General features: G+C 38.0%; 1 protein-coding gene across 2 annotated transcripts in view; it reads left to right on the top strand.

Annotated features, from left to right (window-relative positions):
• The window catches only part of wwtr1 (WW domain containing transcription regulator 1), a 55683-nt gene that overhangs the window by 25953 nt on the left and 12275 nt on the right, over positions 1 to 17455 (top strand). For both annotated transcript variants that reach the window (XM_051908858.1, XM_051908857.1), the window contains exon 2: positions 8843 to 8982. In XM_051908858.1, the coding sequence (XP_051764818.1) occupies positions 8843 to 8982 (140 nt within the window). The remainder of the gene's footprint in view (positions 1 to 8842; positions 8983 to 17455) is intronic.

Here is a 17455-nt window from a genome sequence, read left to right as displayed (position 1 = left end):
CTGGACTCGGGACAAACTTTTGTGTCAATAATCAAAATACTGAAATGTATCAGTAATGTATTTAACTCTTTTAAACTGGCATTTAACTTTTGTTGTGTAGCTGAACAATGACAAACCTTAATTGTGCTAAGGGTCAAGCAACTCCCAAACTTCCCATAAGGCTTTGCTTTGTCTCTGACGGGAAAGGCAGTAGTCATGACTCACTGGCTTACTGTCAAGATCTCTGTATTCAGTCCTTCAGTTTGAGCTGTAGTACCTACACAACCACAAACTGTCCACTCAATATATGCAGAGATCACACTATTGTTTTCTATATGTTAACTTGGTACTTTGGCTCTCTGTTTCTGGAGCAGTATATCTAGTAAACAGTTGAGTGACTGAACAGACCCAGTAAATCCCTGCCAGGTCTAAAGTTAGCCCACCCAATGGCAGCTGCTTGGCCGTTCACTCCCACACTTACAGGCCAGTTGTCCGAACCAGTAACACGACGAGCCGCCCAAAGTCCTTCACAACAGCTGAGGTAGATCTGATGCGGGACTGCTTCAGTTTTCCACTTGCTGAATAAGTATTTTTGGAGTCTGTTTCCACACAAACAAGGCAATAATTTCTCATTGACTATCTCTTAAGACTATCTCACTAACTAAATCTATTGATGTTGCTAACATAAATTTGTAATTTCTGTGTCACTAGCATCACTTAATGGAATTGCAAAAACAGTGACTGTTTTTAAGCAGGTTTTGTTTTAAGCATGCATAGTCCCACCCTAAACTCAAGCCACTGATTGAGGTTAGATGTTTGGGATGTGCATGGGATGTTTGAGATGTTCAAACCACAGTCACAAAAAAGCTGAGATAGAAGAAAGTATTTCAACAGTTAAAAAGTTAAAACTATAATTTATAATTATAAAACTAATACCAAGGTTATTTCTGTAAACAAAAACTGAAATGAAGACAAAAATGATTGATCAAAATTGTTTTTTCGTAAACTAAAATAAAATACAAATTTCAAAATAAATGTAAAAAACTCAAATGAAACGAATCTAACAAGAGTTACTGAAAAACAAACTGAAATAAAATAATAATTATGAAAAATAAATAATTGTTTTCGTAATCACTTAGCTGCCAGCCTATGGCAGAAAAATATGAAAAATATATAAGTTTCACTAAAATAAACAGTGTATTGAGTCCCAGGTATGATTTATATGCGGTTATTCACTGTTATAAAGTGAGCAAGACACGACTTGATTATGGTTAAATAAGATAAAAGACACATCTAATATAACCATATTACATTCAGTCCAGCACTTTCAAATATGACAATTTATAATAATATTAAATGTATATTAGCCTAAATAAATACACATGGATGGATGTATTACATACACATGTATATTTATGAAATAAATATTTTTTTTTACAGAAGTATGACATTACACCTTAAACTCGCATAATGAACTTCAACTGATATCGCGTGCTCAGGGAGATGGGGGTAATGAACATTAAATAGGGACCCTCAATCGGAGCGCAGCTTGTGTAGATTACAAAAGGGTACAAAAGGCTTGACTGCTTCATTTTGACATAATTTTGCATACTTTTACTATTCTCCATCTAATCAATCTCAGGATTGTTGGTACGTTTGCGTCACTAAGCTTACCTTAAAATGTCTAGCTTTGATCTGCACTCTGGAAGTGTTCTGTTAATTCTGCTGAACTGTTCTAAACCTAAAACTGAAGTTAAATGTATAAAAACTAAATAGAAATGTGTTCACAAAATAAAAAAATAAACTAAAACTAACAAACTCAATGAAACTATTAACAAGATGTAATATAAGTCTCAGGTGTCCCCAGAATATGTCATTTTTGAGTGGGAGGAAAAACAGGTGGAAGCTGCTATTCCCGACCCTGCTTTCCAGAGGAGGGCAGAGACTGTACAGCTCGTGTCTCAGATACTACCAAAAACTAAAACATCTGTATCATTCTTGAATAACTTAGCTTTATTAAGAATACATTTCTTACTTGAATGCTGCTGTTAAATGCTTTGGTGAGGAGATAAACATGGTGGACTTTGTACAGCTCACTCAGGGCGGGGTCTATGCTAATAGGGCAGAGTCTGTCAGCAGTCATGGGCGGGGCCTAAGCAATGTGATGTCACATTGCTAGTATCTGCAAACGGCTTGTTCTGAGACACTGATTATGATTTATGGGGATTAAAAAAAGAGGAGTGGGTGGATTTTTACTATTATAGAGTGGTTGTGTACACACACTGCCGTCAAACATCATGTAAAAGTGAATTTTGCATAATAGGTCCCCTTTAAAATAAAGTGTAACCTTTTTTTTTTTTGTCTAAGTGGAAGCTTTAAAATAATATACAATCATGATTTTGTAAAAATTAACCAGAATAATATTTCATGTCCTTGTAACATGTAACAAAAATGTAATAAATGTGTAATAGCTAACTATCTGAGTTTAAAATATATTGCCCCTCTTAAATAACTTTATTATATACTGTAAAAACTACAGTAATCAACTTTTTATTAGCTTGTAGTGTAGGCAACTATTTTTACAAGTAGCTTGACCGTATTTGAACTACTTGTAGCTTCACAAGCCATTTAAGAGTAGCTGCTTTACATCACACTGTCCTCACTGCTGACCAGGCCTGCAAACACAAGCCACGACTTGCCCCGTTTCCACAGAAGATGTCAGAGCTCAGCTTTATTCCGTGTGCTGGCGGCAGTAATCTGGATGACTATAATTAGTAGCGCATTCCATTTCCTGCGCGCCCCTCCCTCACATTTTCACATTCAATTGAATACTTCTGATTCCACAATATCCAGCTGGTGTCCTTCAACAATCCCCACCATCTAAATCTGACCTCTGGCGATCCGTCTTATGGACAGGCCCTCCGTCACCGATTTCTTTTCTCTTCTGAGGAGGAGTCGCCTTTGTGTTGGATGTGCAGGAATTCCCCAGTAACCCGAGCTCAGAGTAATTGGGAAAGTGGATCTTTTTCTTTTGTTCCTGTTTTCAATTAGCACAGCTGGGTGGAGAGAGTCCCAGAGCCATGCTGGGTTGCTGTCACCCTGTGGACGGGCCACTTTTGAATGGAGAGGATGTCACTGACTCAGCCCAGATGCAACCACAGTTACCGTCCACCCTGTTTTATTATGACCGGTTGGATGAAATGACCTTTTGAGAGACTTTTAAGAGTTTTGTGGAAAAGAGAAACACTTTTGATCCTGTGATGCGTTTTGATTCCAGTTTGCACAAAAGGTTAAAACAGTCAGTCAAAAATGACTATTTGGTAACACTTTATTTCGATGGTCCACTTCCAGACATTCTACTAACTATATATAACTACATGTCAACTTATTCAACTAACCTGAACCCTAACCTAACAGTCTACTACAGTCTACTTATACTCTAATGAGAGTTAGTTGACATGTAGTTGCAAAGTTACAATGTCTAAAGTGGAACATTGAAATAAAGAATAACTGACTATTTTTGTTGATGAATTTCACAATATTACTGTATTCTTGATCCAAAAAAGTGCTGCTTTGATGAGCATTAAAAAACCCAAATTATGAACCCTAAACTTTTGAACAATATATACATAATAACAATATGCAGAATAATAGTTGACAAAAATAAAAAAACATATTTGACAAAATTATTGACTTGTACAAGAGTCAGCACTCTTGAACCCACTCAGGTGGGTTCAAATCTTATATATACTGTATCTAACAAAGATTTTCTTCTTAAGTAAGTGTGTGTTCCTTGTGTGCCATTGTGTGTGTGTGTGTGTGTGTGTGTGTGTGTGTGTGTGTGTGTGTGTTTGTGTGTATTTATGTGCCAGCTCCGTCTGGAGTGTGTTGAAATCACTATGGCTACAGACAGACTCACATTCCAGGAGATTTCTTGCTGGACACTGAACACACATGCGGGTGAAAGGTGCCTTCAGATTTGCCACTGCCTGCTCTATAATTAGAACATTAGATGAGGTAGATCTGGGTAGAGTTTATCTTTTCAAACAGAAAGTTGGGATGAGACATATCAAAAAGACCATCCCAGTTTTTATTTTAATAATTAATATGCTTTAGTTACATCACAGCCAATTTCTAGTCAGTCGCAGGTGGTATTAGGGAGAGGGACTCTTTTTGGAGTGCATCTGATTAAAAAAAATCTGTGGTTCAGCATGAGTGCAGAGCAAAATGTTTTTGCTCTGTTTTCTTGGAACAGAAAGTCTGTAAATTTCAAATGATTATAGATAAATGATAATTTAGATTTCCTGGGATGTTTAAAATAAGCTCAATGACCACAACAGCTGTTGTATTATTCTCTACTACACTAAATGTGAAGATATAAATATTTCTAAAATGATTAAAAATATACAGAATATTTTTAATGTTATGTCAAATGTTAAAATAGCAATGTTAAAATTATAATTTTTTTTCATACTTGTATAATTTGTGGGCGATTCACAAGCTCCACGCGGTTACCAAGTGCCTGCGGGCACAGTGCTGGAGACCACTGGTCTAGACCCTCCATATAAACCCCATCACAGACGTGTGCTCCGGACAGCATCTTAAAGCCTAGATTTTCTGGTAAAAATAATCCCAGAAGTCTGCTGGATTGCCCCTCTTTAGATGTAGTCATGAGTTTAAATGGCGACTGAGAGAGATTCAATCACTGCTGCAGTGTAAGCATGTTTGTTGACATGAATTTGGCCCATGACAAACACTGGAACTATACTAGAGTGTGTGTGCGTTATTTTCCACAGCTAGCACGCTAACAGGAAGAGCGGGAAGCTCAGCTCAGAGGTGTTGTGTCCATCTGTTTACTGTGAGTGTGTGTCATTGTTGTTTCAGCCTGTGTGTCACCTCTAATCCACCACCAAGCCATTGTTTCTTTGAGATGTGTGTGTGTGTGTGTGTGTGTGTGTGTGTGTGTGTGTGTGTGTGTGTGTATTTCCTCTGCAAACAGCATGTGGCTGTGCAAGACCTGAGCGTGCCTCCTAATCTCTGCTTCGTTTTTCCAAACCAGTTCAGAAACAAATTTTTGGAAAACTATAAGCCCTGTTTTTCAACCTTTAGAGGGGGTAGGGAAAAGTAAAAATCACAATATTTGTAGGTAATGGATTTTGATTTAATTGTTAATTATGCTAATCAACTTTCTTTTTTTTTTTTTTTTTTTAAATGTTGCAATTACAAAGGACGAAATAAAAGAACTGTACCATAAGTGGACAAAAATTTTGTAATAACTATAATAAACAGATTATTGTGGCGATACTAGTACAATCTGTACAATGAATATTATGTGTTAATAATGTTCTTAGTCTTTCCTTCCTGTAACGGGTGGCCCAGAGAGAGGCTATTTTTAATAGCTAAGTGTTTATGTTGAATCAAATGCCAGGTACAGTTTAAAACATCAATGAAATTCCAACCAAAATACCAATAATTATCAGAAAAAAACTTGCATAATGTGTGTCTTTTAATTATAGACAAGATTGGGACTCTTATTTTGAAATCTCTATGCTTTACCATTGCTGGCTGCTAATTCTAAAACATGAGGGAGATAAAATATGCACTCTTACAACCATATTACAATATAAACACCTAAAGGCTTTTAAAAGATTTCCATGGTTGAGAGCTTTTATCACTTGTTGCTTGTTTTTCGCTGTGTCACTAGTCCTATAAAACTCTTCAAAATGAGAGAAAGTGAAAACTGTGCCATTGACCAATTGTAAGTAAATTGTTGTTTGCTTTAACAATAAGCTGCTAAACAGCTGCTCCACTCACATATTGGCTTTAGCGTGTTGGAAGATGGGCCTCAAATTTAAGGGGCCCAACCCACAGGTGCAGGACAGCTGCCCCACCCAGAAGCCAAAGACCCCCTAGGGCCCGTTCCTTCTCTCTCCTGTCAGACCTTCATAAATCTAAAGCAAATCTAAGCCTGCTAGCATCCTAGCTCTGTTAATTAACACCACTGTTGATGTATTTCACACAGCTGGAGTCTCTTAAACCACAACTTCAGAAACTGATAGTCAGGTTTAATAAACACTAGTTAAAAAATATTACACCTCAGGGTCTTATAAAAAATTCTGGGAAATTTAACCTTTAAAAAGTGATGAACAGTTTATTAAAGATTTTATTTAGAAATAGATTTTTAAGGAAAAAACTGAATTTTAGTGCTTTAAAATAATATTGTCAGGGCTAAAAAGTTCCCCTAATTAAAGAATCATCCTCATATATCCATATATAATCTCAAACATTCTCAAAACAAGAACTGAGAGGTCAGAACGGCACATGGACACATGGCTTCCTGTTCTGTCACTGTGCGGGCCTGAGATCAGCAGGAAGTAGATAATCTTCCCAGCGGAGCATGAATAGTTCGAGTGAGTCACTCTCTGATGAGGCTTTTGTGTATTTTGTGACTCATTCGCCCATGTTCAGTCCAGTTTGTGTACAAACAAGCAGGTGGAGTTGACGGGGCATATATTTTAGTTTAAAACTTAAAAAAAAAAAATTATCTGTAAAGAATGTAACCAACCAAGGCATACGTTAATGAGGGGAAAATGTGTCTAAATGCCACCAATGTGAAAATGGAAACCTGTTGCTGCCCTGAAGTCATGTCGAAATGACGAGAAGAGCACACATGAATGCAATAAAAATCATGTAGTTGCAGTGAGAAACTCTACATCTTTTTTAGGCCCTGATTTTTATATTAATTGATTGGTCATAATTAAGGTATAAGTGTGATTGTTGACTATACATTTTCTGTACTATTTTAGGCAACTAAGCTTGTCAGAAATGCTCTGACAGTGTTGCATTTAGAAACATTTTCCATCATTATCCGTTTCAACAGGTCCGGTCACATTTACCATTGCTCAGCAAAATTTTGTGGGCAAAATCATTTCAATAGGAATCCGCACAGTCTGGAGTTTCACATGAGGCCAAAATAAGTTTCCAACACTAATTTTGTTCGTGTTCAAGTTGGACATGCAAATTCGTTATGTTGACCAACAGAAAGCTGATTGGTTCGATAGTGACTTCTGTGCGAGAATTGCTTCATACATCACTACTGACAATAGAAAATGGACATTTTTTTTAGCCACAAAATTTTGCTAATGTGACCGCACCTTAAGAATAATGAAATAAATCCATTATATTTCACAATGTAACACTATTCAAATACTTTTCAAATTCATAACTAGGAACTTCCCAGGATGAATTAAGGGCAGAATTTATCCTGCGTTCCATTTAAAATGTAAAATGCAATGGACGTGATATGATGTCACGCTCATAAATTCATTGTATAACAAATAACAAATCCAAAGCTAAGTGGTCATAGTGTAACATAGCAATCTTCTATTTGTCACACATTTTTACATCATTTGAATTTGCAGGTCTTATTTTCAGCAAACTTGAACTTTCATACAGAGTGGAATGTGAAACTTCTTCACATGAGATTGTTCAGGAATTGTAGTCAATGGAACGAAACAGTCTGACCACCCCTTTAGCTTTGCAGGTGATCGACTGTCAATAAAAAAGTCTCCTGACAACCAATTTTTTGGAGCAAAACGATGCTTTACAAGACTTGCATTTCATTCATCATTTACCGCGTCCTGCAGATCTACATTCCTGCAGAGCTCATTTCCGATTCTAACGAAACACAGCTGAACCAGATCATCAAGGTTGAGACTAATCTCAGCCGGAAGTCAGATCTCCTGGAGCAGGTTTGAGCACCCCTGAACTAGACAGTAATGCCCACCTGATAATGAAAAGAAGAAGAAAAAAAAATGCTAAACTGGTTTTCTGACTGAGGGACACTGAGATTGTCATTCAGCAACCGCCTGGCTGGCGCTTGTGGCTTTGCATGAAAAAATGTAGAGAAGCCAGAATTTCATGTAGCTGCAGTTTTGAAGGGTTCACTCAGGGTGGAGGAGTGGCGAGGAAGTGATTGAACTAGTGAGGAAAAGACGGTATACCTGTTACTTGGTTCACGTACCGCAGAGTTTGTTCATGCTGGACGTTTAGCGCCGTGTTGCTAGAACTGCAGGTCTAACAGCTGTGTTGAGTCCAGCCATGGCTTGAGTTGAACGATTTAAGGCAGATTCTGGCATTTTCAGCAAGAGTTAGAATAACATGAGACCACCAGAGAGAAACACTTGTGCACCACTAGCATGATATCCGGTTTTGTGGTGTAACTGACTTAAAGTAGCAACGTATATAGTTTTGTTGGTTGTATTTAGTTTAAATTTGTCTGTTCAAATGTTGTCATCCAAATTGACATTATCAAACATTTTTGACACCCAAGTAAGTTTGCATTTGCAAGTTCGCAAAACCTTTGAATTCACCCAAGAGACTTTGTTTTTACTTGCAAAGACCTCAAAAATTGTTTGAGCACAACGTTTTTGTAGGAATAGTGAATGATGGTATAGTGTGTGTGTGTGTGTGTGTATGCATGTATAATCTTCTGTTATATGGTAGGTTAGGTACCATTTTGTGAGCACAACATTTTTGGGAACGCAAAACATTTGCGAGAGAACGCCAAGATTTTATATATTTTTCCTCCCATCTAATTTTTTATCCCATAATCATGTTCCTTTAGGGTTTCTGATGACTTTCCCCAACACTGACGCCACTGTAGTTAGACACGGCCAAGAAATCAAAATGTTTGGGTTCTAAAAGTGTTTTGGAGTAGATTGAAGGATCGGGCTAAAATGCTCAACGTGCAAAATTACCAATGTGTTCCTTGAATAGTTCTGATTTGCTTGACCATCCAAAAAGTGTAAATACCCTTCTACAGAAGTGTTTAATGTGAACATTTGCTGTTTTTCTTGTGCAGTCACATTGAGAAGATCACCACATGGCATGACCCCAGGAAGAACATGGCACCCTCAGTGACCCAGATGGGTCTGCACAATCAAGCCTCCAACAACGCCAACATACAGCAGCGCACCATGGCCCTCTCTCAACCCAACCTAGGTGAGTGTGAAAGCCGTCCCTCCCAGCAGTCCACATTTCGCATTACTCATGAAAACACGCAAGTTCTCTTGAGCTGTTTTCAATCAGCTGAGAAGAAGCTGAAGGAGCTTTGCTACAGGTTTGCTCCAACGCTCAACATTAACACATACATCTAATATCACAGCTCTGATGTGGAAACAGGGATGAACTTCATGGGGTTTATTAGATCTTTTAGCATGCTAGCATATATTTTTTCTTTTAATTTTAGAGGTGTGTGCTAAGGCAAGTATCTATATTATTATGCTCGTAATTAGGGTTAGAGATTTAAACAGCCTTAGAGTCTTAATGGGTTTGATCACCGAAAGAAAATTACTTTATTTACTCATCATGTTGTTCCAAACCCATAAGACCATGGTTAATCTTCAAAACACAAATTAAGACACAAACTAATGAAACTTTAGAAGTTCCTGTCCCTCCATTTAAAGTCCAGGTAACCACAACTTAGAAGATCCAAAAAGGTCATAACCATAGTGGCCGAAACCATAGTGGACATAATTGAGTGTACTAATTCAATCACATAATGCACCACAGTATCTGATGTACACTCAGCGCCTTCCTGGAGGGTCACAGCCCTGCTCCAACACACAGACCTGTAGTTTTAAAATAAGCCGGAAGGACTTGATTCGCTGGATCAGGTGCATTTAGTTAAGGTTGAAGCTAAACTCTGCTAGGCTGTGACCCTCCAGGGAATGAGTTTGACATGTCTGCGATAAACAATACCCATGCACTGTGTGGGCCGAATAATTTGCTGCATCTCACCAGAAGATGGCATCTACAGCTCTTCCAGGACACTCAGTTTTCTCGATTTGCTCACTCATTTTCATACACTCCTACAAGAGTACTATGTTAGTGGAGTGTAACACAGTTTGTTGATAAGGGAAGAAGGAGGCGGGAGCCGGCAAACGTTTCAACATTTTAATTATAAAATAAACAAACACAAAGCGAAAGTAAAAGCAGAAGCCCCTCACGGACGACTGCTGCACTCACCTAAACAAAACATAGCATTAAAAGTCCAGGCGTGGTCTTCTCTCGTCCTTCATTGTCGTCACTTTTCCATTTATCCTTCCAAGCTCCTCCATGAGAACTTGAAGCCGTGCAGGTGATGCACATTTACACTCGCGCCACCGTCTTCGCACTGCTCTTACGGCTTTTTTTCCTGCCCGCCACATACCCCCCTCACCCCTCACAGGCCAGAGGTACCCACGAGACTGCACTCTACTCCTCTCGTCACGGCGGCCGTATTCATTCAATTCATATGACATCCGCAACTACAAATAGTTACATTTTCTTATGAGATTGGATATTTAATTCTAGCATTGTGTCAGAGTTGGCGCTGGAAAGCGTCATTCACATTTACTTCAAAAATGTAAATATCTAGTCAGTTTTTTTAGGCTAGGTACCAAAAAAAAAAGAAAAAAGAAATGAAACAATGTGTTTCATCCAGCAACATTTTACTTTAATAATGTGTTTATGATATGAACACTTTTTGTCATTTCTGTATAACAACACCTTCATCAGCCTGTCTTTTGATCAGAGGCTCTGAAAGAGGTGTAGCTGCTTCTCTGAGTGCTCAAATGCTGATTTAATGAAGTCTCCCAGCCGACAGATCTGAAGGCTTTTAAAGCTGTATTAGATTTGTTGACTGTCGTACGTGAGGCATTTTGTATCGTGTTTGCGTGTTGTTTACCCTGCCCCATGATACAGGCTGCAGCTCTGACTCTGTCAGTACGGTAAATGACTTCCAAATGTGCTTTCTTTGTTTGCCTTTTTTTCTTCCCAAATCCTGATTTGTGATGAAATGGAAAAAAAGGTGTGCCTCTGCTTTGTTGGCAGCTGAGAAACAGATTCCAGTGAAGGGGGTGGGGGGATAAGAACAAGACTAAAGACTTTGGAGGGAGAAAGATTCCTTCCAGCACTTCCAGCATACAGTAGACACTGACTGTCTCAGCATATAGAGTTACACACTATGAAGTTGTCTGCAGTCACAGGAAGTAAAGATATTTAATTAAAGTTACTTAACAAAAACTTTGACCTCCTAAAAAAAACTTGTCCAGTGTGTGTATTGTAAAAAAAAATATCAAAAAGTTTCCAGTGTGACAGTAGCACACATGACTGTAAGGAGAAAGCACTGGTGATGACATCTCACCGCACTGGATGTGAATAAAGCTGCTCAGCCTGAAATAATGAAGTGTGTAAGCCAACCTGCTACACTCGTTCAAACGGCTGTTTTTTCCCTCCCTGATCATCTGTAAACTCAACCATTTGTTTCTGTGTTGCACGATCTTCCGATGACTCAATCAGTCAGTTTTTTTTGACATGGCCGTGTCATCCATTTTGGCTCTCCGAGTACTAGAAGTTCAGAAAAAAGCCATGACTCAGACCCAGCCCTTACAATCCCATAATGCTTTGTTCTTCCTCTATCCCTGGCTTTTTTCAGTCTCTGGGAACTTGAGGGGCAACAGATTTCCTGTATTCTTATTTTAGACCAGCTCGAGCCTTCACCTGTTGTGTGTATTCATGATGGGCCCCCCTCAAAACTTAGGGATTATGGGTAATTGACACTCTAATGCAAGGCCCAGGGTCCTGCTTTTTTCCAGTGTCTCTTTTTCTTTTTCCTCTCTTATTAGAACAGTACATTTTTGTTGGATATTTTCCTCATCTTTTTCTTCTTGCAGTTGAAAACAATTGACATATTGCATCACACTCAGGGTTTTACAGGCAGCTGCAACTGCTTTTTTTAAAAAAAAATTTTTATAGCTCTTATGAGACTAAGCCCAGTATGAATGTATGGTTTGGGTCAATGATGTGATGCTCATTTTATATGTATTTAAACAAACATTAAAAATGCAGTTAATGCAGTGACTTGAATATACATCTTATATGATGAAGGTGTTTTTAATTTCTGAATGAAAATTACATTTGATACATGGAGAGGTCTCTTAAAAAAACAGATTATTTGACTTTTTTGTGACAAAGCAAGGATAGTTCAGGTTGCAAAATGTGCCACCAAAACTTACCAAAAACATAATGATATTTATGAATTAATAATTGATAATAATTTAAAAAACTCGCCTTGAAAAATAAGTACATTTTATTACTTTTTAATTGATGGTAACACCACATGATATTAAAAATAAGTTTTGGGGTAAATAAGGTACAAGTAAGGGTTCCTTTAAGGGTACTGCCCGAGTGACAAGCTGTTGTTCCCATAAAGGTAAAATTGCACATTTAAGCAGACCAAAAAGTAGCCATAGCCTAAATGAAGCACACTTCTGTGGTCATCACTCTGGAGTGTGGGTCAGGCTGCTGGCTGATCTCTAGCTGTTGTACTGTTGCTGAACAGGACAGTTGCCCGAGGGTTGGGAGCAGGCCGTCACCCCTCAGGGAGAAACATACTTCATTGACCACAAAACCCAAAGCACCTCATGGCTGGACCCACGGGTGGGTAAGTACTCCCTTCTAGAGTTCCTGGAGTCCAATCAGCCCAGTAGCTTGATTGAATCATTTAATTTTTCCACATCCTGCCGCCCGCTCCAATCTCCCAGTCTCATTCCTGTTAATTTGACCCCTGTTTCCCCACACTGCCACTAATCTAAACCCACAGTATGATGAAATGGCATGAGGGTGTTTCTCTAGTGCTGTGACTAGCATGTGTTGTTTTGTTGATATGTCCGCTGAGAGTGTAATGATCCACAGATGATCTGCACTACATGCTAATACTTGTTGATTGTCATTATTGTCTGTTGACCTGATCAGTGATCACTATACTTATAAAAACTTAATGATCCTTGATGGACATTAACATGACCATTTCCAGGGACAATGAAAATTCTCATCACAACCTCATGTCTTTCCATACCTGTATGACTTTCATTCTTCAACACAATTTGAAGAGTGTTTTAACTGTTTTCTTTAATACAGTGGAAGTCAATGGGGTCCAAAATGACACTGGACCGCATTGACTTTCATTCTATGGACAAAAGTAAGAAAGTCTTACAGATTTGGAATGACATGAGGGTGAGTAAATGATGACAGAATTTTTATTTTTCAATGGTACTAAAGATATTATTTTTGCCAGTGACCAACACCAGACAGTCTGACCTAATTATGTATACTTTTTTTGGTAAAAATATCTGTAAAGTTATGGCTGGTTGACTGAAGCATGTGACATGTCATGTTACTCTAGCACTTAAAAAAATATATTAGAAATAACCTGTGCAGGTTTTGTAGCAGGTGTGAAAACTTTAGTTTGCCCTGTTAAGTTGGGGAACATTGACATTGAGTTTCAACCTACTGTTATTTATAATTGTAGAGATTATAGTCACAATATCAGATTTTCACTATACGATTATCATGAGCAAAACAATTCACAATAACGATATAATTGCAATGTTTTTAAAAAATGTAAAAAAAAAAAAAAAAAAAAAAAAAAAAAATGTTAGATAGATAGATGTACATATGAACGTATATAGATCTTCAACATAAGAAGCAATAGTGACCCAAATGGACCCACTTTATAGACTTTAATTACTATGTCATAACATTTAAATTAATCATTTGATACAGTGCACTTATTGTGTAAATGTGTTTTTACATTGTACTTATATATAAAAAATACCTGCATGTAAGTATCTCTACAAGTATGTTGTTGACCTGACACCTACCCCTTAATCAAACCTTAAACCTACCCATACCACCAAACCTTACCGATATCCCTAAATAGCAGCAAAAGTAAGTACATAGTAGTTAAAAACACCTAATATAAAGTGGGACCAAATGTAATTGGAGCAAGATATGGGGTTTGTTAGCTAACACAATTTTGATTATGAGCTGTTGTTGAGACAGGATGTCCTTTAATATCTCACAGATTTTTTTGGTCTGGACGTTTTTTCCTTTTCTTTTTTCTTGTCGTTTTTGCTGACCCTTGTTGGACAGCTGATGCCGTTTCTGGGAAATCAATGAAACAAGAAGTTCTTTGTTGCTGTGGCTTTAGCAACTCAATCGACTCTGTCCGATCTCTCTCTCCTCCCCTTCACGAACCTTGTCCGCTCCATGTGTTTTCTATCATGGCGGGTGTTGTGACACTCAGATATCAGGGGGGCTAAAAGCTGGAAGCCAGAGTGTGTCGGCCGCCTCCAGAGCCACGGCTGAAGCTGTTCACATCTGGACAAGCAGCACACACTGGAACAGAGTGTAACCAAGAGTCAGTGCCGCTTTCCACCTGTTGTACTGTGTTGGACTCAGACAGTGAACCACATGAACTTTGACCTCGAGATAAATAGCATTTAAAAGTAAATCTTACAGAATCTGTCAGAAATATGTCTGTGCTACATTTTTACCTTAAAATCAAAGAAATGTTTTACCTATTTTTTTAGGACCATTATGATTAATTGCATTGAGACTACATTTTCATCACAATTATTGGTTGAGTTTCTGCACCAGAATCCTTTTTATACAAATACAAAGTATTTTAGCATTGACAAAATTTACCCAAGGAAGAAAATTCTGTAATTGTTCCAATCCTAAGACTTTTGTTCATCTTTGAAACACAAGTGAAGATATTTTTAATGAAAGCTGAGAGGTTTCTGTCCCTCCATTGAAAGTGCATTCCACCAAGACTTCAAAAAGTTAATCATACCATCATAAATGTAACCTATATGAATCAAGCAGTTTAATCCAAGTCTTCTGAAGATACACAATCACTTTAGATTATGAACAGATAAAATTTAGGCTTGTATTCACATCACAAACATTGATACTCACTCATAGAGCACATCAATAGGTCAACAGAAGCTTAATACACGTATTTGTTTGATACACGAGAACAAACCTCACTGGTTTTCCTGTGTCAAGCAAGCATGTTTTGGTGGAATTGACAGAAATCTCTCAGGTTTCAAAATATTTTATTTTGTGTTTTTAAGATGAACAAATTTCTAATAGGTTTGGAACAACATGATGGTTAGCAATAGATTACAGAATTTTCACGTTTGGTTGATCTAACCCTTTAATTGTCATGGAAAATAATATCACAATGCAAAATAGCTTAATGGCAGTAAAAATAGTGGATGACTTCAGTGACAGAAGTGAAGTCTGAACTAGCGAATGTCTCCTCTTCATCTTACCATATAAGGCCATCTTTGCTTCACCTCAACTGCTCAATTGCCAAATCCTCCACCCCATCTATAAAACCGACCTTTTGAAGATCTTTTTTTGTTGTGAATAAATGTTTGCAAATCGTATAAAGAAAGCAAACCATGCTAATTCTCAGCTACTGCGTACCTATGATTGTGGAGTTTAGTAAGAGTTTAGGTTTAGTTGCTCGTTTGTGTACATGATGCAGATTTGATCGCAAAGTCCTTTTAGAGTGATAAGTTGGTCGTATGCTTTGACATTTGACCTGGTTTATCATTTACCACACCCACTTGGATGGTTAACTTGTTGTCTTCCTGTTCACTGGACAATTGATTGCCTGAAAATGTCTATAGCAAGTCTGAAGAATCACTGCATTTAGTCTAACATGGAAATTGGTTAGGTGCCAGTTTTATCCCATTCTCTTGTGCATTATGTAACCTTCTCCAACAGAAATCCATTTATAGTAGAACTGTGATACACAGAGGGTGATGGGCTTCAACTTTTTCCACCCAGTAAGTTTGACTAAGTTAAGTCTTTTACACATTTGAGAAGATGTGGGTCCTGTGCAGATACAGTATGTACAGTATATGACATACTTGAGGGTTGGGGATTTGAACAAACAGACTACGAACATAATACCTCAAATCAAGCCACTCGTTGAGCAAAGGTGTGCAATCAATTATTCTATTGCTTATTTTACATTGAAGGAGGAAGATGGGCCGTATCTATAGACCAGAATATTATAGGGACTTTAAAATTAAAGAGACTTGGGGATGGGCTCTTTTGATTTAGGTCAGAACTTTTACATTTACACATTTGACAGAATCTTTTATCCAAAGCAACTTTCATTGCATTCATGGTATAATTTCTTGCATTCCCTGGGAATTGAACCCATGACCTTGGCATTGCTAGCATAAGTATATAGTTGTTACAGATACATAAAATGGAACCCAACATTTTTCTTGAGATTTTCTTTCTTGAGATCTTCCATTAAGCTCCCAACACCCTACAAACCACTAAGCAACAGTAAAAACACTCAGAATATGTTACAACCACATATCAGTGCCCTGGCAACCACACTCAACAACCTGAAAAAGTTTTATTCCATTGCATTTCATCGAGCTCAGGAGTGTCCAGTCTTGCTCCTGAATGGCCTCCTGCTGAGTTAAGCTTAAACCTGACCAAACACACATGCCTTGAAGCTTCTGGTAATCCCGAAGACCATGATTAGCTGGCTCAGGTGTGTTTATTTAGGATTGGAGCTAAACTCTGCAGGATAGTGACACTCCAGGAGCAGGATTGGACAGCCCTGATTGGGCTACTTTTGAAATTAAATACATGTTCTGCATGAACGTCCCCATATGCAGTATGGTGACTCAGTCATTTAGACAAAAAAAATTCTGAAATGGGTTAACTCAATATTCTAACATGATTTTATACTGGGTATACTTAGCATGACCTGATTACATAAAGAGAGTCTCTTTTTTGTTTGTTTGTTTGTTTGTTTGTTCTAAACCTTACTGTAAATTTCAAGAAAACATTTGGTTCCACTTTATGTGCAGTTTCTGTAACAACTATGTACTTTTTAGCAGTGTTGGGGAAAGTTACTTTTAAAAGTAATGCATGGCAGTATTGCGTTACTCCCTAAAAAAGTAACTGATTGCTTTACTTAGTTACTTTTTATGGAAAGTAATGTGATAGATTTGCATTACTTTTTCTCATCTGGGCTGGGCTTGCTTGTTTGTTTTATAATAACAAAAAAAAAAAAAAAAAGATCTATTTTTGGCAAATGTAAAGGCACTTTCACACCAAAGGTGAAATGAATAATCCTCTGGCTGAAGGAAATGCAAATTCACACCTGTACAGTAGAGGGCACAGCTCAAACTAACCTTTCAGCTGTGCTGAAAAAAAGTGAAAGTAACATGCAAAGGCCAAGTATGGTAACCCATACTCGGAATTTGTCCTCTGCATTTAACCCATCCAGTTAGTGCACACACATTAGGAGTAGTGAGTAGTGAACACACACACACCGTGAACACACCCCCAGAGCAGTGGGCAGCCATTTTTGTTGTGCCGCCCGGGGAGCAATTGGGGGTTAGGTGCCTTGCTCAAGGGCACCTCAGTCATTTCCTGCCAGTATTGAGACTTGAACCCGCAACCTTTGGCTTGCCTTCTCCCATTTAGTCTAGAACTACAATAACCATCATGTTCACACACAGTGAACATGTGTGTGAACCTCTGTACTTACTCCTGATTTCTCTCAACATTGGGAGAGGAGAGCTGTCAGTAAATAAATGGGAAA

The sequence above is a fragment of the Ctenopharyngodon idella genome, chromosome 10, assembly GCF_019924925.1.
Source record: "Ctenopharyngodon idella isolate HZGC_01 chromosome 10, HZGC01, whole genome shotgun sequence".
In the NCBI taxonomy this organism is placed as follows: Eukaryota; Metazoa; Chordata; class Actinopteri; order Cypriniformes; family Xenocyprididae; genus Ctenopharyngodon; species Ctenopharyngodon idella.
Note: the sequence above shows the minus strand (reverse complement) of the source record. Positions and strands in the feature narration are given on the sequence as shown.